At 47.1% G+C, this 23,155-nt stretch overlaps 2 protein-coding genes across 5 annotated transcripts in view; both read right to left on the bottom strand.

Moving 5' to 3' along the window:
- Nucleotides 1-1,925: 1,925 nt before the first annotated feature.
- Nucleotides 1,926-9,368, bottom strand: LOC127381783 (solute carrier family 22 member 13-like). 2 transcript variants are annotated; one of them, XR_007888794.1, is made up of 11 exons: nt 8,984-9,368; nt 7,749-7,852; nt 7,244-7,398; nt 6,516-6,684; nt 6,015-6,135; nt 5,321-5,415; nt 4,916-5,130; nt 4,333-4,441; nt 3,968-4,178; nt 3,098-3,506; nt 1,926-2,884 (listed from the first exon to the last, which is right to left on the bottom strand). XR_007888794.1 is itself a non-coding variant. In XM_051612535.1 (10 exons), exons 1-10 carry the CDS (start codon nt 9,353-9,355, stop codon nt 3,411-3,413), a joined length of 1,647 nt encoding a protein of 548 aa, XP_051468495.1. In that variant the 5' UTR covers nt 9,356-9,368; the 3' UTR covers nt 1,926-3,410. The 2 variants fall into 2 exon arrangements, 1 of the variants encoding a protein (XP_051468495.1); XM_051612535.1 differs by having other exon boundaries at nt 1,926-3,506.
- A 1,317-nt stretch (nt 9,369-10,685) lies between these two features.
- OXSR1 (oxidative stress responsive kinase 1) overlaps nt 10,686-23,155 on the bottom strand; it is a 92,225-nt gene continuing 79,755 nt past the window's right edge. For 2 of the 3 annotated variants that reach the window (XM_051612536.1, XM_051612538.1), the window contains 7 exons: nt 20,319-20,354; nt 18,973-19,167; nt 16,414-16,487; nt 15,423-15,475; nt 14,944-15,012; nt 14,250-14,314; nt 10,686-13,353 (listed from right to left, as the gene is read on the bottom strand). In XM_051612536.1, coding sequence (XP_051468496.1) covers nt 13,279-13,353; nt 14,250-14,314; nt 14,944-15,012; nt 15,423-15,475; nt 16,414-16,487; nt 18,973-19,167; nt 20,319-20,354 — 567 coding nt within the window. In that variant the 3' untranslated portion in view covers nt 10,686-13,278. The remainder of the gene's footprint in view (nt 13,354-14,249; nt 14,315-14,943; nt 15,013-15,422; nt 15,476-16,413; nt 16,488-18,972; nt 19,168-20,318; nt 20,355-23,155) is intronic. The other variant, XM_051612537.1, reaches the window with a different exon arrangement.

Below are 23,155 nucleotides of genomic sequence, written 5' to 3'. Positions count from 1 at the left end.
ATAAGAAAAGGAACAGCCTACTTGGAGACTGAGAAAGGATCCAGTGAGGCATAGGAAGACTCCACACCCTAATACCACTATTAGACCAAATAATCACATGGGGGGGGGGGGGTGGTATTTAGAATGTAAGGGTATAATTGCCCAGAGATTTCTTTTTCAGGGTCCCTCCCCAGAGGGATCCAGCTCAAGCTGGTTTTCCACTGCATCATGGGAATGAATTGTTTTTTTATACAATAGGATTTGATACCTGAGGCTTTGTTCTGGGAAACCTAAGGTCAAGCCTGAGGGAAGAGGAAGAAACAGGAAATGCTCTTGAGGTAGAAAAGTGGAAAACCTTGGGCAAGGTCTTACAGAACTGGGGGGAAATTTATTTGTGGACTTATAAAAAAAGCCCTCGGTTACTTTACGCCAAGAAGGTTGGTCGTTCATAAACTGAGATAGAAACCCAGCAGAACAGTGGCCACCACAAGAGACTTTTCATCAGCAAAGACTCACCTTTTTGCGGCATCATCTAAAGAATAGATTCCCAGAACAAATGGATTGTTGGTTTGTATGAGGTAATTGAGTAGATAACCACCAGGAAGAGGATGGCCAAAAAGGAGTACGAAAACCTGGAGAAAGAACTTCAGCTGCAGCAACTGCAACTAATTCAACTGGGAATCTGTAAGGCTTGACCCTTTACATCATAACATTATTTTTCACAGGGAGTATGAGAGTGCTACATGGTGACACACACACTTTTAACATTTCTTTTGGGCTAAATACCAGTCTACTTGGTACAGATGTAGGATGAGTTGATTCAGTTCAACCCATAAGTATAAAAACAAAGGTAAGAAACCCCTGTCCAGCTGTGAAACAATGTCCTCTTCCCCAGGAAGATGAAAAGAGCATTCAAAACCAATTTAAAAAATAATAATAAATTAGATGAATTTGGGGACCTGTAAGACTGTTTTGTGCAAGATCTGCTGGTAGATAACAAACACGTAGTGGCTTCTCATCCAGTGGTGCCCGATCCCTCAACCAGACTTTTTCAAATGCCACATTGGGCAAGACATTTTACTGTGATTAATCTAACCAGCACCTGCTTTAGTACCCCTTTAGGTGAGGACAGCCAACTTCTGTTTGCCTTTCAGTGCAACAGACAAGAATTAACCTGGATGCATCTCCCACAAGGGTTTGTAGAGTCTCCTACCATTTCTTCATGAAGACATAAAACTACCAGGCAAACCATGTAGGTGATTTGCTTATAGCAAGCACAGATGAGGACACCTATATAAAAGACACTGTACATCTATGTACTGTTTTAGCAGAAAAAAGGTCAGCTTCAGCTGTCTTGTTAGGAAGCAAAACATCTAGGTTTTGTATTAAAAGAAGGACAAAGCTGACCCAGAATGTGTCCAGACTACTGTAGAAATACCTCGACTGTGAGGATTTTTAGGCACAGTAGGATACTGTAGGCTCTGGATACCAGGGCCATGGGAGCTAAGTAAGCCATGGATGGAAACTACCAGGGCAGGGGAAGTGGAACCCATATGTTGAGATCCACAGAGAAGAAAGGCTTTCCAAGCTACAGAGGACTCCAAAAAAGCCCAAAGCATCCCATTGCATGCCTGCAAAAGTTACTTGCATTCTCACACACTGTCCCACCACACCTAGCTCAGCTCTGTGCTGTGGGCTCTGTTAGCACAGTGCAAGATCACGTGTGGACCAGGCAGCAGCAACATTAAGCACCAGCAAACCCATTGGAGACCCCCCCCCAGTTTTGCTGAGCTGGGCAAAACAGAATTAGTCAAACTATTCAGGTGCTCTTCAGCCAAAAGTGCACCAACCATTGGTCTTCAAACTACCAGGTGCAGTGGCCTAGAGAAGAGCAGATGACATGGACCTTTGGCCTACTGGAGGCATGAATGAGATGGAAGCAGAAGTACATCAGATGTGCTTGGACACCTTTATTTAGGAAGCAAGCAGAAACAGAAACTCTTAGAGCAGAATTCTCCAAAGGAGCTGAGGTTCAGTCAATAACTGAGCATTTTGCTCCAAGCTCTTCCCTCAGCCTTCACCCCCAACACCTTATTTTCCATAGAAGCCCAAAGGAGGCAGCTCCAGGCTGTGCCAAGGAAAGTGTGTCCTTGGGCAAAGGACTGAGCTCTTCTATCCTCAGGGCCACCCAACAGGAGCACAACAGCTAATCCTCAGAAGAGCAGTGCCAGAGAGAAGATGGCACCACAGGCAGCCCCTCCTGGTGGGGCATTGTCACATGTCACAGATTTTATCCAAAACTCAGTCTTCATCAAACTGCACATCCATACTTTGATCCATGGAAACATGCAGGCATGACAACAGAGAGAACAAAGTCTGCTTTAAAAGCTTCTTGACACTATCTGAAAATACCCTTTGAGCTGTGTACAGACAGAGCTGGAACACCACCATGAGTAACTTCTGAGCTTCATCTGTTCCAAGCCAGTGGTAAAAGAAATTCATCTTGAGGGACAGGAGATGATAGGAGGGGAAGAACAGGAAAAACATAGGGTTTTTTTTCTTCATAATACAAGGGAAAAAAAAATAGTCCTAAATTGTTTAAAGACAGAAATGGGCACAGCAGGAAGGAACAGACTAGAAGAGAACAGAACAGACCTGATAGTTCCCAGAAAGACCTGCACTTTCTTCTAAGAGACCAGCTGCCACCGTGTCTCTCAGCTTCCTGGAACAGACAGGTTAACATGGTCCTACACCACAGCCCAATTTTCTGTGCACAGAGCATCATGACATGCTTTCACTCAAAGCCACCAACACCAAGACAAAAAACCTGCTGCCTGTCAGACATCCTTGCTCACTGCTTTGGTCATCACATCTTTGTTGTTTTCTTTTCCTCAGCTGTCTCAAACTGAAAATTAAAAAAACAAAACATAAAAGGAGTGTTTTTAAGAGAGGGTGGCAAGGTGATGGTAGTCAAGGCAAATCACTCCTTCTTGCACATGTGAGCTTGTTTTCAGAGCTGCAACTGCTCTGGCTTTCTCTTTACTGAGCACAGCACCCTGTGGTGAGGCTGTTCAGTGCTCTAGCAGGTGTCTCACTTGGACGAAGTTTACAGCCTCACCTTCCTGGAGATGGGACAGGAAAAAAAAAAGAAAATGTTGCCTCCTTCCTGGTTTCTGATTTCTTTCTTTTGTCCCTTAGGTGGAAAAGCATCGGGTTTTCTCCAACAAGAGCTTGTGGAACACCAGGGGCAGCATGTAGTGCCCAGGGATGAGCTAGAGAGGGAGATAGGGGAAGGCAAACAAAGAAAAGGAAAAACAGGGATTGGCAGTGATGGCTGGAGAGGTGGTGGTGGCCCACAAATGGAGACCCTGCCTCTCCTCACTGCCTCACAGCACTGGGTTGCCTTTTGCCACAGCCACGTGCAGGCCCAGCTAGAAGTAAGTGGTCTTTGTGCATTCATTGTCTTGGCCACCATCTTTTCCTTTCACGTGCCCTTTCTCAGAACTGCTGTTGGCATTTTCACGGACCTAGTGGGAGGGAAGAGAGTTAAAACGCCAAGCCAGACCCACCAGGAGCTGACAACAGCCTTCCGAGACACGCAGCCTTCAGCAACCTGGCTTCCCATTCATCACTCTCTCTCTGGGACCCCACAAAAGACCCTTCTCCCAGCAAAGGGAGAAGTTTCGGGGCACAATTCCGCTCTCTCCCATGGGCAATGGGGTGCTGGGGGCTACACAAGGCCACAAGTCAGAGGACACACCTACAAGGCACCAGCCTTTCACTGGCAGAAGGACAGGTGAAGCCCTGGCCACTGCAGGAGCCCTTCCATTCCAAGGATGGGAATGAAGGGACGACGGCCACCATGGGCACTGTTATGGGGTCTCGTCCCCTCCCTCTGCAGCGAGTGAGCCCCTCTCCCTGCCCTCCCATCTTTGTAAGCCCTTGAAGAAACCCCCAGCCCCAGCCTGCAAGGCAGCAGGGAACCCACCTCAGCTGGGGGGTGGCTGTCCCCCATGTCATCTGCCAGCTCAGTGCCACGGGTCTCAGGCAGCAGGAAGCACAGCAGCCCCACCACTACGGAGACGCTCCCGAAGATGGCCATGGGGATGACTGGGTGGTACTGGTCCAGGAGAAGGATCAAGGGGGCCATGATCCCCGACACCCGCGCTGACATCGAGCACATTCCCAGGCCGGTCTGCCTGGGGGAGCAAGGGGCAGCGGGAGGTGTGGGCAGGGCTTGGACCCCCTGAGCCACCATGGAACCGAGGGCAGACATGGAGACAACTGGGCTTTTTCCCCTCCACTGACACCAGCCATGGCAAAGGGAAGCCCCAGTGCGTGGGGAGACCTCACCTGAGGACCGTGGGGAAGAGCTCTGCGCTGTAGACGTAGGAGGTGGAGAAGGCGGCCGAGGCGGTGAACTTGCCAATGATGGCCAGGACGGTGGTCACCACAGGCTGGTCTGAGGGGAGGAGGAGAGAAGGCCACTGTGGGACAAGGGAGGGTCCAGCACTCTTTGGGGATGGAGGCTGGGGATGCACAATGACAACTGTGTCACCTTCAGGGAGCCGTCACCTATGAACGATTCCTGAATGTGGGCTGAGGAACAGCTGTGGCCTGGGGGCCACCTCCACTGCACTTTGCAACCATCATCTCACCTCCCCACATATTAATTCTCCTAGAGAACAACTCTGCTAATAGGTGGCCTATTGGGCTCAGCTCTACCCTCTCCCATCACAAAGGCTTGCTGACCAGAATGGGCCATGGGGAGTTGACCAAGTGCCTTGTGGTCATGGCATCAGGGTCAGCACAAGCCCTGAGAGGTATGAGTCAGCTTGGTTGGGAGGACAGGACCTGTCCCAGCAATGGAAAGGTTGAGGCTCCATGTCTCCCTGTACCACAGGTTGTCCTCTCAGGATGGGAAGAGGTTGTTCACCTTCAGGGATGCCAGTGATGACCAGACACACCAGGCCACTCAGCAGCAGGAGAAGAGCCTGGGTTTTCTTCCTCCCAAACCACTGCAGAATGAAGATACAAACAATGCGGGATGGAATTTCCACTGCTCCAAAGGCAAGCTGGGTCAGGTAGATGTCCAGACCAAAATTTGACACGTTCAGACTCAGTCCATAGTAGGCAAGGCTGTCTGCAAACCTGGAAGCCAGGCAGGGTGACACTCAGCATGTCTATTAGCCATGAACAAGCCACATAACATCTTGTGTAGCCAGAGACAGAAAGATCCCTCAAGGACACCCAAAAAACCACGAGGTGAATTTAAAGTAAAGGTTGACAGTCCCTTCTTTTATTCACCTGCAAGTTCAGAGAGGAGCAGAAAGTGTCTTACCAGGTGCATGACATGATTAGAGTCACCTTCCGGAGGTGCTTCTTCCGAAAGAGATCCAGGACACTTCCAGGCTTGCTCTGTATCTCGGGCTTCAGCTTCAAAAGGTAGAAAGCCAAGGAGTCAGAGCAGGCAAAGGAAACCCACGGGCAGCTCCTTTCCCAGCTGCAGGCAGAGGAAAGCCTCAGTGGGACAGGCTGGTGACCCCAGCCTGCTCTGGGAGGGAAGGTGGCCCAGTGGGGCTGGGGTCCTGTGCCCGTGCTCTGGGTGCCTGGCCCAGGAGTTTGGTGACCAGGAGATTCCTTGGGGTGAACATTTCCCCAGGGCAGGGGCTTGGGGGGGGGGGCCTGTGTTTGGGCATTTATGCATGGAAAGCCACAGGCTCAAGAGACTTCATGCTGATCCTCCCTGAAGAAAAGCCAGGGAAGCACGTGGGTCCTTTCTTCCCCTCCAAGGAGGACTCCAGCAAGTTCCAGGCTGAGCCTCAGCAGCAGCTGTGCTCTCCCCTGCCCTTGCAACACAGACCTTGCCCTGACTCTGTACAAAGCAGCTGAAGCTGGAATCACCCACAGTCCATCCCAAATCATCCCCAGTGGGCATGGGAAGATGTTGATCAACGGCCTCAGCTTCAGTGGCTGCTACAAACCCAGGGAAGTCTCTGAAGATAACAAGCAGTTGCCCCTGTCACTCCAGGTACCTGCTCCAGGAGTCCTGCTGGGATGGTGCACTTGTTTGTGGATGCTGCCTTCTGAAGGAGCTGCTTAGCTTCTTCTACTCTGCCTTTTGTCACCAGCCACCGAGCTGATTCTGGGAGCACCCTGCCAAGGAGATGAAATCAGGAGGTGGTGCTGTGACCTGCTGAGGTTTCCCACAGCCCTGCTCCTTGCGACCATGTCCCAGCAAGTAATGGGCATCAGATGTGATGGCTGGGCCTAAGCTCCTCCTCAGGTCAGTTGTGCCAGGCTTACATTTAGGGCCCAAAGGGCACTTTTGAAGAGCTGAAGCAAAGCAGCTGCTGGTCTTGGGGGCCCAGCGCCCCAGGGAGAAGTGCTGAGCTCTGCAGAAGCCCCTCCAGCATCTGCACTTCAATGGGGAAGACCCAGCCTGCTCCTGAGCTGGTCCCTGCTCATGGCCACCCCTCACACCCACTGCTGTCAAGTCATGACAGAGCAAGAAGCTCTGTCCACGTCCAACTTACCGCATGTAGAAGAAAAAGGCAAATATAGGAGCAGACCCTGCAATCTGCAGCAGCCTCCAGTGGCGGATCCCATAACTCAATCCAGCCAAGATCATCTCTCCAAGGGCAAAGCAGCAGTGAGAAATGAGCACTGCCTTTGGCCTCTGGGAGACACCAATCCACTCTGCAGCTGAGGAGAGGAATGAAGGTTCAGAGTCACCCATGCAAACCATTTCCCCTGATACTTACAGGGTGTTTCCCCTGGAGAAGGGCTCTCCAGGAGGTTAGGAGGCCAGCAGTCAGAGCTCTGGCATCAGTCACACATGTAAGTCACCATCATTTCATTAGATGCATCACCTCTCCTTATCTTCAGGCTGTCCTGGTCCTCTCAAGAGGACATGAAGCTCAGGTACACAACCTCTCTTCTGCCAGCATCCACAGAGCCCCTCACTGGGCAGAGCTGGGCCCAGATCATGTCCCAGATCCATGGGGCTCTCTCCCTGCACTGACCTCCTGGAGCTGGCAGACTGTCCCATTGCCCTCCTCTGAGCACTGGCGTGGGAGAGATGATTCCTGTGGCTCTCACCCAGGTTGGAGAGATGCCAAAGTGCCAAAGGGCTGTGGCAGAGCAAGACCTGTCCCCACCGGGGTGTTTTTCAAGTTGTACATGATAATTTTTATTTCTTTACAGACCTTTCCAGTTGTATCTTGAGAGGTCACATCTGCCTGCCTCAGGGCATCCTACTCACCTAAGGACAGTAACGTCATGGTGATCCCTGTCACAGAAGCCCCCACGACACATCTGAAGGCCATGTACACATAGAAGTGGGGCACAAAGGCAGTTCCCACACCAAACAAGCCCTGGAGGAAGATGGAGATCAGAATGACTGGCCGGCGGCCGATCCTGAGAAGGAAGAAGGAAGAGGGAAGAGACAGTTGGTGCCCGGTGAGACTCTGTGGAGATGTGGTGGAGTCCTGCAGGTCACACACTGATTGCATTGCCCCTTCTGGAGGGTGATGAGGCTCAGACTAGGCTCTGGGTTGACATGTGAAGGACCCTGCACATATGCTCTGCCCTTCTCCGTTCCAACCCCATGTGGTCATGTCCTCATGGCACCCGAGGACTTTGGTCAGGGTCCTTGTTAGTGAGGAGTGGTGACAGAAAGTGCAGGGTGCAGTGCCCAGGGAGGCTGGGAGCAGCCTGTCACTCCACCAGCTTGTGCAGACTCTGGCAGGGCGACTGTGTCTCCTCACCTGTCACTTAGTGGCCCAAAGATGACGGATCCTAGGAACAGACCCAGCATGTAGACAGACTGGGAGATGTCATGCAGGTCCTTCCTGTCACACACCAGGTCAAACTATAGGAAGAAAACATAGATGCTTTCACTCTCAACAGGCTCCAGCTGATTTCTGAGGGTAGACAGCCCTTCTGGCTGCCCAAGGTGGACTCAAGAGTGGGATGCCCAAGCTTTTGCTCCAGCCCCTAGGAGCAGACATCCCACCCCCCAAGGGCACAAGTCTCCATGGTGCGCACAACACTCACAAGTTAGTGGTGAGACAAAGTCATGGGGCACTCAGTGGTGTCCCTCTCCCAAGCACTGAGACCTGCAGGGATCCCCCCCAGCCCAGGTAGCTCCACCGGAGACTCCTGCTTGGCAAATTTTGCTTACAGTGGGGCAGAAACCCCAGCAGATTGCTTTATCCTAGACTGACTTGCCTTCCAGAGGAAAAAGGATGAGTGTTGCACTGATTCCTGGGCCAAGTGGTTTCTGTTAGAGATGTTCTGCAAGTGTCAGCATCCAGAAAGTATCTATAGAAGGAGCCTCATAGGGGGGAGCACGTACAGGAGATAGAGAGAGGTTGGGAAGTGGTGGAAGAAGTTTTAGCTCTGCTCTTTGGGGCATTGCTGCTGTTGCTGGAGCTCCTGGTGACAATCATCGCAAGCTCTCTTCATGAAACCTGGTAGCTCCACACAGAGTGAGGAGTGATGAGGAACTTGAGCTGTTTGGAACAACCCTTAGCTAGAGTGGCCATGACAAGACCCTGCAGCAGACCTCACAGCTGCTCACCCTAGCAGTTTCCCACCATGAGAGGGAGTAGAAGTCAAGAGCTGATCCCTGCCTCATCCCCCTGCCCGGGGTGTCCAAAGCACACAGCTGTGCCCGGGGACAAGTTGGAAGGTTACCTGCAGTCTGCAGATAGGCAGCTGGGGCAGGGAGACCAAAAAGGTCCCACCAAGAGGGATTCATCTCTCGGCTGGCTCTGCCTGCAGCCCTGCTGGTGTCTATATTGCAGCCTGCTTGCAGGCAGCCCTTCCAGGACCACACCGGGGTGGTTGGGTGGTGGAGCCAAGCTCCCCAAAAGACACCTGAGGTGGATCTCAACCCAGCCCCTTGGCACAACGGCTGCCACTGAACTGCAGAGCCGGGCGGTCGCTCGGGTGTCCCACCCCTCCCACCTCCCCACCCCACCAGAAGGTGGTTACAGACCTCAGTGAGCAGGGAGGGGGGCTGTGCTGAGGGGTACACCCAGCCATCTCTGCAGCTCTCCGTGGCGTTCAGGCCGTACGCCAGGATGGAGCCCAGGTCCCAGCCCACCGGCGAGTATCTGGAGCAGCGCTCGTACGCCCCGTCCGCGTCCCGGGGCAGCGTGAGGTTCAGCTGCTCTTCCTCCGTCAGGTTGGGCCCCACGGCACGGATCCAGCTGGTGTCACAGTGGTGAGGCACATTTGGCACCATAAAAAGCTGGCAAAACTGTTGGAAAGCCACGCTGAGGCATGGAACCACGGCGATCAGCACCAGCCGCTTCTGAAATGGCCCAAAATCACCAACCGCTTTCAGGATTTCCCCGACGCCTGACATTGGTGGCTTCTTCTGGAACAGGGCAGTGCTGGGACAGGCTTTGCAGAGGGCTGGAATTAATGTTTAAACCTAAGATAAGCTCTGCAGTCAGAGGCAGCCACCACAAATATGTAAAGTCAGGATAGACGAGGCCTCATGTTTTACCCCTCCTAAGCACACCACGTAACACATTAATCACCTCCGCGCCACTCACAACCATACGGTGGCTTCTGCTGCTGGAGCAGAAGGACCCTGCTTTTACGCAACCTGGGCCACCTGGGTGGCACTGACAGGGGAGAAGACTCTTCTCCAAAGCAAGCGCTGCGTTTGTTGACCTGCTGAGACCTGCCTTTGTTGACCTGCTTTTTCCACTTAGGAAAGCAAGGTTCACAGGGACCGAGACAGCTCAGCCTGGTGCAGAGCTGGGAAAAGTCCAGGGGAATAAAGGGAGTTATGCTGATGGCTGGGTAGAGCTGGAGATGAGAAAGCATGGCCAGTTGTCTGCAGTCCCAGGCAAGGGGACCTACAGGAACGCTGGGGAGGAACTTTTTACCAGGGCTTGTAGCAAGAAGACAAGGGGGAATGGTTTTAAGCTGGAAAAGGGGAGATTTAGGTTAGATATTAGGAAAAAGTTCTTCATTATGAGGGTGGTGAGACATTGGAACAGGTTGTCCAGAGGAGTTGTGGCTGCCCCATCCCTGAAAGTGCTCAACAACAGGTTGGATAGGGCTTGGAGCAATCTGGTTTACTGGGAGGTGTCCCTGCCCATGCAGAGGGGGTGAAACTAGATGAACCTTAAGGTCCCTTCCAACCCAAACTATTTGTGATTGTTATTTCCTTCATCCTTTACAGCTTCCCAGTGCAACCACACACCCGATGACCACCCTTCCCATCAGTTCTGGCCACCCTGGAGGCTGGTGGGGGCTAATATGGGGAAGGCGTACAGGGATGGGGGAAACCTGACACAAGGCAACACCACTTGAGGCAGGTTTGGTAAATCTCATCTCAAACACCTTCATGCCTTAAAATGAACATCTGAGAACATGAATCCAGCTCCCTTCAGTCTATCCCTTATGCAGGAAGGGTAGGGAGACCCAGAGGCATGAGCAGTATGAGACGTTTTGCTTAGAGCAAACTTTTCAGCTGGAGCCAAGTCCTCAGAGTATAACCTCAAGTGCCACCCTGGCTCCATTTTCTGCTCACAGCTTCTGCAGAGCATCCCCACCTCTTCCTCACCTCCATCCCAAACAGAAATGCCCCAAGGGCTGCAGACACCACTCAGACAAAACCCTTCCCTGAGACACACAATCCAACCCAATGACATGTAAACCACAGACACCAAACACACGGCAATGGACAATTTGTTCTTTATTGATTAAAAATTAGAGACATGCAGTAAAATACAAAGTCCAAAAAAGGAAAAAAGCCTGAATATTTTACATCTTTCATTATAATCTACAATACACCAAAGTTGTGAAGAGGATCCGTTTTCATTAACAGAGTATTGTCCTTAAAAGTAGGAACTAAAAATTACCACCTGCTTCCAGGTTCAGATGAGAAATTTGCACAAAAACCAAATTCTTAATGACACTGGAAAACAATTATGAACAGCATTGGCACTTACTGGAACAACATCTGAAAAGACAGTTGTCTAGCACTGTAATAGCCCAAGTAAATATTTTGGATCCCTACCCAAAAACATCTGGAGATCTACAGAGCAAAAAAACATCCATTTCTTCCTTACTTGTTTTCTCCCTTAAGGAACTAAGGAGCCTTGGAATAGTGTGAGTTCAAGCTCTCTAAGTCCTGGCTTTGGGAAGGTGGGGAATAACTTAATAAATAGATGCTGCATTGTTCCATTTGAGCAGTTTGAGTCCTACCTTTCTCAGCACCAGTACACAAACGAACAAGGAGGTCCCCATGGCACGCAGACAGAGGCGAAATAATACTGCACCAAGACTACCTTGTCTCCGTATGCTAAAGGGTTTCCAATACATCCCTATCAACCACAGGGTGACACTTAAACCAGGATGGCAGCTTGCTCTTCCCAAGCCAAAAAGCTTGATGGAGGAAGCCAGAGGGAGTGCTTTGCGTCAGACAACAAGAGGAAGTGCCAGAGGTGCCACATGCAAAGGCACACTTGGCCAAACCCAGCCACCACCAACTCCCTGGTAATGGGCACTCGCTTTCTGGGCTCTTCAGAGCATCTGCTCAGCACCCCGGGACACTCTTGATCCCAAACTCTCTCTCTCTCCTCTCCCTCCCCTTCACACTCATCAGCCACGGGGCTGCAAACAGCCCATGGGGACATATCCAATATCCACCTAGAGGCTAAAAGCAACAAGGGCGGTATAAAAAGAACATGCACAATTCAGGAAGCTTCCACAGCTGCTCATCGAGATCAATATATAAATACAGATTGTTCATCAGAAGACTTGGAAATAAAAAAAAAAGTCCTAATTGAACCCAGTCATTCCACTCTAACACTCTGTTTCTGCATTGTTTGTGGCTGATGGAAACCAAACACGTTTCCATCTGTGTGTTAAATTACAGGCTCACAATTTCTGTGTGGAAAACACTCCAGAGCCAATAGCAGTGACAAAGGCCAACTGTGAAACAGGAGGGGGGAAGAGGGAAAGAAAGAAATCAACACCATTTATTACTCACACATTGCAGGACGAGTGTCTCTTACCAAACGCAGAGTATAATTGATAATGATTCATGTAGAAACTCCAATGCAACCCCACAGAACTGAAAGCTACAGAGGTGTGTGACAGGGTTTCAGTGACATCCTGACCACAGGCAGAGGCCCCAGGCCAGCAGGGCAGGGGGGACACGGCCCGGCGCCCGCCTGCCCAGGCCCACCGCTCTGCTGGCAGCTGGTTATTGCTGTAAAACACCAGAGGGAGGGTTCCACGGGTACCAGTTTGCAGAGGGCTGGGAAAGACGTCGGGAGGACTCGCACAGCCGGGCAGAACAGACTGGGTTTCAGGTCTGAAGGGCGTCTTTGCCAAACGCAGAGTGAGACAGAGCTCCTCTCCCTCCGACTGTGAACGTCCTGCAGGTCATCTCAAAGACCAGTTTCCAGGCAGCAATGCCTCACGGGTCTGCTTCAAGAACAGACTACATCTAAGATGCAGCATGAAAGACCTTTTGAGGAAGGACTGCTTAACGTAAATTAAAAGGTTCAGCCCTCATGCCATGCCTGGCACTCATGTGGAGAGAACCAAAATGGTAAAAAAAATAAAATAAAATTAAGGCAGTTTACAAAGGAAAGCTGACTTCTACCACCTCAGAGTCAAGGAACTTCTCAAAAAACACAAACACAAAGGGAAGGCAGCTCTCCCTCCCGTGGGTTAAGACTTGGCTTGCTATCTCAGGTGCAAGCATTCACACCAGCAGTTTTAAAAAACACAGCCGAAGAGAAGCAGATTTCTCAGCACTCCAGGTGACCCAAACAACATGTACATGGTGTTTCAGATAGAAGGAGAAGCAGGTAAAGAGCAAAAAAAAAAAAAAGATCCATTCAGTATTAAAACTTGTGCAAAAATAGCAAGTGAAAAAAAAAAATGAAACCACATGTAAGCAAACATTTAGGCAAGATCAGAGCAGTGGAACCCCCTGCTTCGTACTCAGTAGTATTTTTTTTCTTTAAAGTAAGGCAATAATAAAATTAACATGCAGGCAATGATGTGTTGGGTCTGCATGTTTGAGATGACAGATACAAAAACATGAGAGTTGTTTACAAAAGGTGTAAACGCCATCCATAATTTCAGGAAGGTTTGTGATCCTATGAAGGAAAATGTTAAAGCTTCTAGGAAGGGGGCTGTAGTTCAATTCTTTGGCAGTAGTGGTTGTTTGTTGGGTTTTTTTTAGGGTAACAGAAGCATTACGAATATGCACATGTGGGTTCTCAGTTGGGAAACATCTCCTGGGACCATTGTTTAGCTGATGCTGAGCTGTGCAAATCCTATCAGTTTGCCATCATCAGGAATATCTGAGCCTTCCACACCAGATGCCTGCAACACAAGGAACAGAATCCACATAGCAACACACTGCTCTGCCCTCAACATGTACCACACTGCTCATCACAACCAGGTGTATCAACCATGGCCTGGAGAGGGAGCAGGCACAGGGCAGCTCTGCACTGTGTCCAGCAGCTGGCACTACCCAAAGTTGAAATTGAGCGCTTTTGTTTCTTTTTGCCTTTTTTTTTTTTTTGAAGCTAGGAAGGGCTGGGACTGAAGTTTTGCCAACATCTGCTCTGACTAGGGCTACATGCACTAACTGGGTCAGAACAAGTGGTAACTCCTTACAGAAAGAGTCCAAAACCAACGGCACTTACTGCTTCGCTACCAATAAACTGGTTAGACCTTTGCCTTGCCACTATAACTACCTCTGAATTTCACCATCTCTGAAGGATTCATCTGTTGTTCCTCCTCCTCTCCTAGCCTATCCTTACTTTTGCCTCTGCTGTTTTTTTTCTCATCTCTATTTTCTCCTCAGAAACAATATATCTGGACCCTCCCCATTCTCTTCCTCCAAGAAAGGAGGCTGAGGCATTTCTTAGCCCACTTACCTGCCCTGAAGCATTTCTGCCCTCTCTGGGCAAGTGTACATTCCAAGCCCAGAAAATACCCTCTTGTAACATTTTGATATTCTTATTAGGCAGGTTAAGGGCATGTCTGTGTTAGCACATCATCTCACACAGTTCTTTAACCCAGGTGCTGCTCAGGGGACACAAGCAGGGAACCTGCCTTGCCTGCTGTTAGGAAACCAGCAGGAAGCTTTAGGAAAGAAGGGAGGATTTGGAGTGCATACATTAGATGCCTACAGGAGACATCAGAGGCATCTATATGCAATGCCTTCTCTTTGCAAGTGACAACTCGTTCAATTAGGGAACAGGAATAAATACCAGTTTGAAAGTGACGGATCTGTTTGCTTGGGGCTCTTCCACAATTTTCTGCAAATTAGCTGCAACTGAAATCACATACACACAACAAAGAAAACGGGCAAATATTAGGACAGGCTAGAGAAAAACATCCCAAACTCATTAGGCCTCTTTCTATCACTCAGCAACTTCGAACTTTTTTAAATGATAAAAAAAGTGTAGGTCTCAGACTAAATCTACTTAAATCTAGAGCTTTAAACTGTGAAAATGCATAGTAATTTGTTACTATGCTTCTTTTTCAGAGGTAGTTATTTTTTCCTGGAAGTGCTGGGATTAGTAGCAATAAGCTTCAAACAACAAAGCCTGGCTGATTCCAGTCCCAGACCTCTCTTGCACAGGACCCATGAGCAGTACAGGCTTGGGCAGCAATTTGTGTCAGATGAGAATGTTTTAGCTAATGCATTGGTTAGCCCTCATTTTGCATTACAAGGAGCATTTGCTTCATAATGGTTCCAACTAGATCATGTTATTGTGGACTGGGGCTTGCCTAACTGTACTGGCACAGAACTGCCACCAGAAGTAACAGCAGTTTTGTAGAGCTGTTAGGGTAGAGAACCAAGGCCACAGAAAACTCACCCAGCACCCACTAATCAGGTTATCTTTGACATATAAAAAAAAATTACTGAAATGGGTAGAGTAGAAAAAATTATGTAATTACCTATTACCAGATCTCTGCCATCAACAAGACCTGCTGAAATGAGTTCTTGAGACACACCATCAGCAGTATCTGTTGGGGAAAAACCCAAGAGCCAGTCACCACATAACAAATTGTCCAGCTGATGCAGTCATCACATAGAAATCTAGAGGAGCTTGTACAAACCAAGCAGCATAAGTGTTGTTTACACAAGAGAGATATTGGGGGTGTACACCAGGTGCAGTCAGACAGCCCTGAGCTGGAATTCAAAGAGCTGCACTTTGGTCATATCCATGACAGTTTTTCAAGAAGGGTTTTCTCAACAGCAGTGCCCCAAGCATTAGCAATCAGCCCAACCTAAGGCAAGCTCTAGAGATTCCTTTAGAAAGACACTTTGGACAGACATTCCTACAGAGTCACCATACACACAAGTGCACAGCACCAAACACAAGTTTCCCATCACCAAAGCCATCTTCACACACTGGAATTTCCCCCCAGCTCACCTCTCCCTGGGGTAAATTCAAAGCGAATATCATTGAGCTCTTTTTTCGAATTCCTGTGGAAAGAAGAGAATTTTACTTAGAAGGGACCATTTCATTGCACTGATGGGTGCCCAAAAGAAAGTGCTGTCACTGAATAATTGGTGAATTGAATTTGTTGCACCCTTTCCCCTCAGAGGGCAGAAACTAATTACTTGGGTGTGTGTGTGTCTGGAAGCAGGGCTCTCTGCACAGTCTGCCTCTCAACCTGACAGAGCCTGAGAGGGCTGAAGCCCAGGAGAAATGAATGCCACCTCTGGTATAAGGCCACGTTGTTCCACTGTCCCAGAACTCCTATCTGTCAGCAGATACATCCTTGGAACATATCTTTCAGAGGAAGGAAGCACTGACTGACTGCAAATGCACACACATTGTGCAGCTGTCCAGAAATGACTGGGAGGCAATGCTCGGAAGTCCCAGTCCCATGTCTATCAGCAACCAAGATGCCTACAGAGATGAGAGGCAGGTTCCTCAAATGAGAAATGTCATTGATGACAGTAGAATGAGCTTATACTCCCTCTTCTGCCTATTTCTAGGGACACAGACCAGAATCCATGCCTTGAACTGGGTAAAAGCTCTTCATTCTCAGAACTGGTTGAAGTCTGAATTCATGAACTGATGGTCCAGCCCAAAGCCAGAACCTTGGATCCTTGATCCCCTTCAGAGAACCCAGCTAATTCCTCCTTCCCACACTGTTAGAATTTAGGGATATTTAGACAAATATCAAAACCTCTCTCAATCTACAGCTCTTGGTGAACTCAAGAAGTGGATATGAGATTAACCACTTTCCTGGGTCCCAGTTTCGGAAGAATGGATGAAATCCAAGCTGCCAAATACCATATAACCCCCAACTTTTTAATGAAAAGGCAGATGACAAGATGCACCACAGAAATCTGCCAGTGTCCTTCTCAAGAAAGGCTCACTTTGATAGAACAGGTCAGTTTGGTGTGCTTACCTTAACCTTAGTACAAGGCTGATAGGGACTTTTGTATCTTCCTGTACCGGAGCCGCAGCAGGGGCAGGTGGGGCCTGCAATAGGATTAGATCATTTTAAAACAGATTATCACTTCCTTTATATCTGGTTTTAAAACCAGAGATAACCTCAATCAACTATAAATGCAAATAAAAGTTTAACTCAGCATTGGAATCATGACACCACAGTGAAAAAGATGACAGAGTAATGAAACTGGAGAACTTCAGGCTTAAATAGTAACCTGGGAGGTTCTCTCTAAAAGTGTCTCAAAAAAAAAAAAATCTACACAACTTTGGGAAATGCCAAAATGGCTGGAGACTTCAAAAGAAGTGCTAAATGTAAAAAGACTGCTTGCTTTGCATCAAAACTTTAGCAGTTTGGGCATTCAGCTTCAAGACCTCCTGTTTTTTAATCCCTGCCCCACACATCTGTTTTTAAAACCTGATACAATTATGAAAAGTACCTAGGCAATCATTTAATTGGCAGATTGGCATATACTCCTAGTTGGTGTATTTTTATTCAAAGGTTTTAAGAGCATCTAGCAGTAATTTTATAGCTGCCTGTTTTCACTTCTAAATTACTTCTAATTGCTGGAACGTGTAAGCAAAGCATTTTGTGTTGGGCAGCAGATTTCCAATAGGAAAGATCCAGGTGGTTTCCAATCAACCTCTAGCAAAAAAAAAAAAAACAAACAAATGCAGGGTTGGTTACTCTTCTACTGCACAAGTCATCTGTACTGCACAGGCTGAGGCAGGGATTTTAAATCTGCAGCAACAAGACAGACACATTGCTAGGCTGGTAATTCAAGCCTAGAAGTCTTAACCAAGCTTTTTCACCTAGATCACATGCTTTTTGGTGAAAGAAAAAAATAACCTTTTGCTTAATAACTTAGTAAAATACCAATTTTACTCCATTTGTTGGTTCTTTTTTGCCAGCAATGCAGCTAAGGGCTTCTGATCACAACCTGGGTTTTGTTGAAGCTGAAAGCTTTACCAGGTCAGTGAAAACAAACAAGGGTTCATAGAGAAACCCAGAGTCTGCAAAACAGTAACCAACGAGCTACAAGAACCAGAAGAGAGCTATAAAGAATAACACACAGATACAAAGAGCTCTAGAGAAGAACATGTTGACAAAGAAGAGCTATAAAAAAAAAATACACTGACACAAAGGTATGAAGTTCACTTTAGGACAAGCTACCAACAAATAAGCTATTGAGCACTAGTGGCAGGAAGCAAGATGCTCTGCTAGTGCAAATCAAACCACTTTCACTGAGACTAACACTGCTACTTCACTTTACCACTCTGAGTCCTGACCCTTCACTGCTGCTGGTGTTTCAACTGCTGCATAAAATTCAGGGATTAAACACTGGCCCTCTTTCAAGAGATTTGAAGAGGCTTGATTTAAGTATCAAAGCTACTTTTAATGCAGCCAAGAGTATATCAGACCCCAACTTCACTACTTTTATTTCATGACTAGTGTGCTGTCTTTAACAGTTTTGTGAACAGGACCACGAGCTGACTGCAGTGAAGCAGTATCTTTCTGCATTCTTTGAAACAAAAATAATGAAACATTTCTAGGAAGGAGGAAGCCTAAGACTTATTTTTCTGACCAACACTGCCAAGTGTCTTCCTCTCAAGTCTGCCAAAGGGTGATGGCAGCTCAGTCCTCTCCAACAGTGACTGCCTCTCCCCACCAACAAATATGAACGTTGTTGTCTTTTATAAAGAGGTGCCATCATTCAGGAGCCTGGCAAAGTGCAGTGCTTCACTCCAGCAAACCACAAGACATGTTCCAAGTGGCTCTGTAATTATTTGAGTTGGCCACTTTTCTCTTCTTAACACAAGTCAAAGCTCTTTCCTGACTTTGCTATGCCTGCCTATCTGACCTATATGCTACACTTTCGGGTGACATTGCTAAGAATTAAAGTTGTCAAGCTCTCACATTCCCTGTCCTTCCCCTCAAAAGTCCATTCTCCCCTCTCTGCCTAAAGTGGAATTGTTTGAAAGCACAAGGTTCAGAGTTTCTCAAAGATGGAGTTTCTCCACAATGTGTGACTGGTACAAGGACAGTTTTAACCTAGGCTTCCTGTATCTCTTCTGATGTCTGGAGAACTTGCATGTTCTAGTTTCTCCCTCCCACTTTTCTCTCCACTCTTATCCCATGTATTATGCCATGTATGCCAGCAATGGTGAAACACAATCAGAGCCTGTTTCTGCCACATCTGAAATACCAGGAGCAAACAGCTGCCACTTACATGAGACTCTTCATACCTTTAAAACCTTGCCTCAAGCCAGGGTCCACCCCCTGAATAGCATAAAAAGTCACTGCTCACCCACAGAATAAGAAAGAAAAACTGCTGAGTCCTCATTGACTGTGGAAGTTTTGGTGACTTTTGGAAGTCACCAGGCCACCTGTCACTTCTGCACCAGCAGCAGCACTAAGGCAACTCCAGACAAGCAGCTCTCAAGGCTTTAGATTGTTCTAGCACATCTGGAACAGTATGAAAAGTGCAAAGCTGGTACAAAGTGATTCTGATCTTACCTGGGCGGCTGCTGCTGGGGCTGCTGCTGGGGCTGCTGCTGGGGCTGCTGCTGGGGCTGCTGGAGGAGCCTGACTAGGTGGAGGTACAGCAGTTGGAGGTTGTGCAGGTACTTGCCCTGCAGCCTGAGGTAGTTGAGTAGGTGCCTGTGCTGGAGCATTGAGTGAAGGACCTGGAGGCTCAGCTGGTGGGAACAGCTGCAAGCAAAAAGGCATTTTAATGAGTAAAGGGATTCAAGAGTTCTGACTTAAGCACCAACTTTCCAAAAAAGCACTTGTTTGCCACCTAAGTTCTTCAAAACACACAAGACAAGACTGTTGAGGATTGGACTGACTTAGTCCCTTGAAAATAAAAGACATGCAATCTATTTGAGGGTGGGGGGAAAAGAGTTGCAATGAAAGTTTAATCTTTTTACCTCTTGTGTTATTGAGAAGAGAGCAACTGATTTTGGCAGGGTAGCCACAGAACTGTAAGCCTGACGGCACTTCTTCAATGTGCCCTCCTACTTACTCTGCTAAGGTGGAGGAACTGTAAGTCACCCAGGCAGCAGTCCCCCTAAACTCACTATGTATCTCAAGGGATGTAACACGACAGGAAAATTAATCCCAAAGGGATTCTGGTTTTCAGCTGTTTCTTTGAATAGATTTTATATCAAATTATAGTGCCAGAACTGCAGACTTTCTTAAGATGTCCCTTTATAATCAATCCTTGGAAACAGACAAAGGAAGAACAGGACAGTCTAACTGAAGACTAATTCTAGGAGACAGCTCTTGTTTATCTTTCCACACAGGAAGGGAAAAGACAGACATAGCCCAGTCTCTAGAAGATAAGCATTCTCTATCACAACAAGATACACTAATATTCCTAACTTAAGAAAAACCCAGAACTGAAGGCAGACTATAAAATGCAATTGAAGGTTGTTTGCTATCAAATACTACTACAGATTTACTTCACAGTGCTGAGCATGGGTTTCAAACCAGTGAATTAGACTGTGCAAACTAGACATTTTCAAAGTTGTGCTTTGCTGGGGGTTTTTTAAAGAGAAAATCAGAACACAGTTATTTTGCTTAGGTTGCTCTTATGACCGACCAATTATCTTACAATAAACAGACTTTTGCTACAGCAAGTAAAGTTGAAAAGATATACACCAAACTTAACTCAGACAGACCTCCTAGAGTTACACAGCTAATGATTCCTTTTATAGAGTGTTTTCAAGCACAGCTCAGCTAGATAGTAGCTTCTACTTCACACAAGATTGTTTTGAAAGGCTAATACAAACACATTCCTTGCAAAATCAGCAATAACTAGGAGTCATCATTTTGGGAAGCCATGTGCAATTATAACTTACCTCGGAATTCTGTACAGGTTCTTTCACTCTAGGAGACTGAAAAGAGAGAAAAAGCTGTCATTGCCTAGACAAAAATGAAACTTATTGATGAGGTGGACTTGTGAGAATCATACTGAACATATGAAATCTACTTAATTGCTTTCACCTTCTGCATATGTATTAAGACACATAATAAAAGGGAAATCCTACAGTTTGTTGGCAACCTAATCATATCATATAACCCAGAAACAGTCATGTTTCAGAACTTAGAGTTGAGACCTACATACTGGCACACAGTGCCCTAAGCTGCTATTATCATTAACGATTAGCAGAATCAAGAACTCTTGAAGATCCCTCAGACTGAATGAAACTCCTTGTGCACCAGTACGGCAAATTCCATTTTAAGCTACTCAAATCTTGCAGAAAGAGCTTTGACTTCTAACAGGTTCAACTACCCTGTGGAGCAGACAGGTGGGATGGCTTGGTCCATGTTGGGATTCATAAAATAGATGTTCCTTGCCCACCAAACAGTCTAAAAGACAGGTTGTGATTAAGACAGTACTAGTTTGACAGAAGAAGCCCTCTGGACAGGAAGAGAACAGCTTGTTCACAGTGACTAAGTACAGACAGGGTCAGGAAAAAAGTCATGCAGCTGGAAAGGTAAAGGGTGAATGAAATCCATCTCAGTATGTTGATCCTTCACTTGATAGTTACCAGGCAAGATGAAAAAGGTGGAGTTGCTCCCAGAGATAAACATCCATGATCCACATCTGCAGGTCACAGTTGCAGCGCTGTTCTTTCAGGCACAAAGCTCATATCCAAGAGGAATAACTCAAAAGGAGCTTATCTGAAAGATCCCAGTGTGCTAGACACTGTACAGACAAGCACAGAAACACTGGCCCTGCCCCACAGCTACCAACTAACCCAGAAAAATGGCAAACAGAAGTAAACTAAGGAAAAACATGGACAGAAAGGAAATAGGATTTGTAACATTTGTAACATTTTAAGATCACAGTATCACAGAATATTAGGGGTTGGAAGGGACCTCCAGAGATCTAGTCCAATCCCCCTGCCAGAGAAGGACCAAAAAAAACAAACAAACAAAAAAAAAACCTAGGGCAGATCACTCAGAAAGGCATCCAGATGGGTCTTGAAAGTCTCCAGAAAAGGAGACTTCACAACCTCTCTGGGCAGCCTGTTCAGTGCTCTGTAACCCTCACAGTAAAGAAGTTCTTCATGTTGAGGTGGAACTTCCTGTGCTCTAGTTTGCACCCATTGCCCCTCATCCTATCACAGGGCACAAGTGACAAGAGGTTGTCCCTGCCTCCTTGATGCCCTCATGTATTTATAGACATTAATTAGGTCCCCCCTCAGCCTTCTCCTCTCCAGACTAAAAGCCCCAGGTCTCTCAGCCTTTCCTAGTAAGGCAGGTGTTCCAGTCCCTTCATCATCCTTGTAGCCCTTCGTTGGACTCTCTCAAGTAGATCCCTGTCCCTCTTGAACTGGGGAGCCCAGAACTGGACACAACACTCCAAGTGAGGTCTCACCAGGGCTGAGTAGAGGGGGAGAAGAACCTCCCTCGACCTGCTGGAGACACTCCTCTTAATGCACCTCAAGATACCATTGGCCTTCTTGGCCACAAGTGCACAATGTTGTCCCATGGATAACTTGTTGTCTACCAGGACTCCAAGGTCCTTCTCCACAGAGCTGCTCTCTAGCAGATCACCTCCTAGCCTGTACTGGTGCATTTTGTTGTTCCTTCCCAGGAGCAAGACTCTGCACTTGCTCTTGTTGAATCTCATTTGGTTCCTCTTTGCCCAGCTCTCCAGCCTGTCCAAGTCTTGCTGAATGGCTACACAGCCTTCTGGTGAATCAGCCAATCCTCCTAGCTTCATGCCATTAGCAAACTTACTGAGAAGATAGTCTGACCTGTCATCAAGGTCATTGATAAAGATGTTGAACTCTATCTTCAAGCTCTTTTCCAACCTAAGTGATTCTGTGATCAAGGAACAAATAGGATGACTTAGAGAATATGTGGAAATTAGTAAGTTCTAATTTACATTTTCTTGCGCTATGAGAGGTGATGTGAGTAACCAGTGCAATGAGACTGCTGCAGGGATTTATTGAGTAACAGAAGGTGAATGAGCTAAGAGCCCACATGGCACGACTGCTCTCATTTGAATTCAAGGTTTTAAATATCAAGAACAAAGTTGTTCAGTAAGTCTTTATCTCCAAAAGGTAATGTTGGAGCCAGTAAGTTAGTTATTATTTTTATACTGAAGGTTGGGCTTGATGATCGCAGAGGTCCTTTCCAACCTTCATGATTCTCTGATTCAAATATCTGGCCAGATATTTCTGGTTGTTTGCAATAAGTATTTTGTCTGCTTTCAGCTGCAGTCCTAGCAAGAGACTTGTAAAATAAATGTCTATACACATTAAATTCACTTTACGTTTTCTGAGAAGTGGAGACAAGCAAAAAAATGCACTTCACATTTATGCAGAAGCTTTTAGGCAGGATAACACTGAAGTGTTTTAGCAAATAAAGTTAAAAGAATGGCTTGCAGATTGACTTAAAGTCTGACACCAGTTAAACACAGGTACAGATGGAATCAAAGAATGGTTTGGGTTAGAAAGGACTTTTAAAGATCCATCTTGTCCAACACCTTTGCCACGGGCAGGAATAAAAGGTGACAGACACCTAGTTAATATAAGTTATTCTATCTTACAACTTGGTTAAAATTGCTGAAGGATTACAGGCAGGTGGAATTTACACCCTGTGTTTGAAATAAGGTCAAGCCACAGGATTAATACTAGTCCTCAAGAACAACACTGTATTTGTGGCAAACACTAGCTGTTTA

This window comes from Apus apus, chromosome 2 (genome assembly GCF_020740795.1).
Source record: "Apus apus isolate bApuApu2 chromosome 2, bApuApu2.pri.cur, whole genome shotgun sequence".
Lineage (NCBI taxonomy): Eukaryota > Metazoa > Chordata > Aves > Apodiformes > Apodidae > Apus > Apus apus.
Note: the sequence above shows the minus strand (reverse complement) of the source record. Positions and strands in the feature narration are given on the sequence as shown.

What these genes read in the sequence shown, in the direction of transcription:
- LOC127381783 (XM_051612535.1), bottom strand. Translation starts at nt 9,355, where the DNA reads ATGTCAGGCGTCGGGGAAATCCTGAAAGCGGTTGGTGATTTTGGGCCA. An exon ending in CATCACTGGCATCCCTGAAG is followed by an intron (nt 4,442 to 4,915) that starts GTGAACAACCTC and finishes TCCTCCCCTCAG; the next exon opens with ACCAGCCTGTGGTGACCACC. An exon ending in CTCTTCCCCACGGTCCTCAG is followed by an intron (nt 4,179 to 4,332) that starts GTGAGGTCTCCC and finishes TTGCTCCCCCAG; the next exon opens with GCAGACCGGCCTGGGAATGT.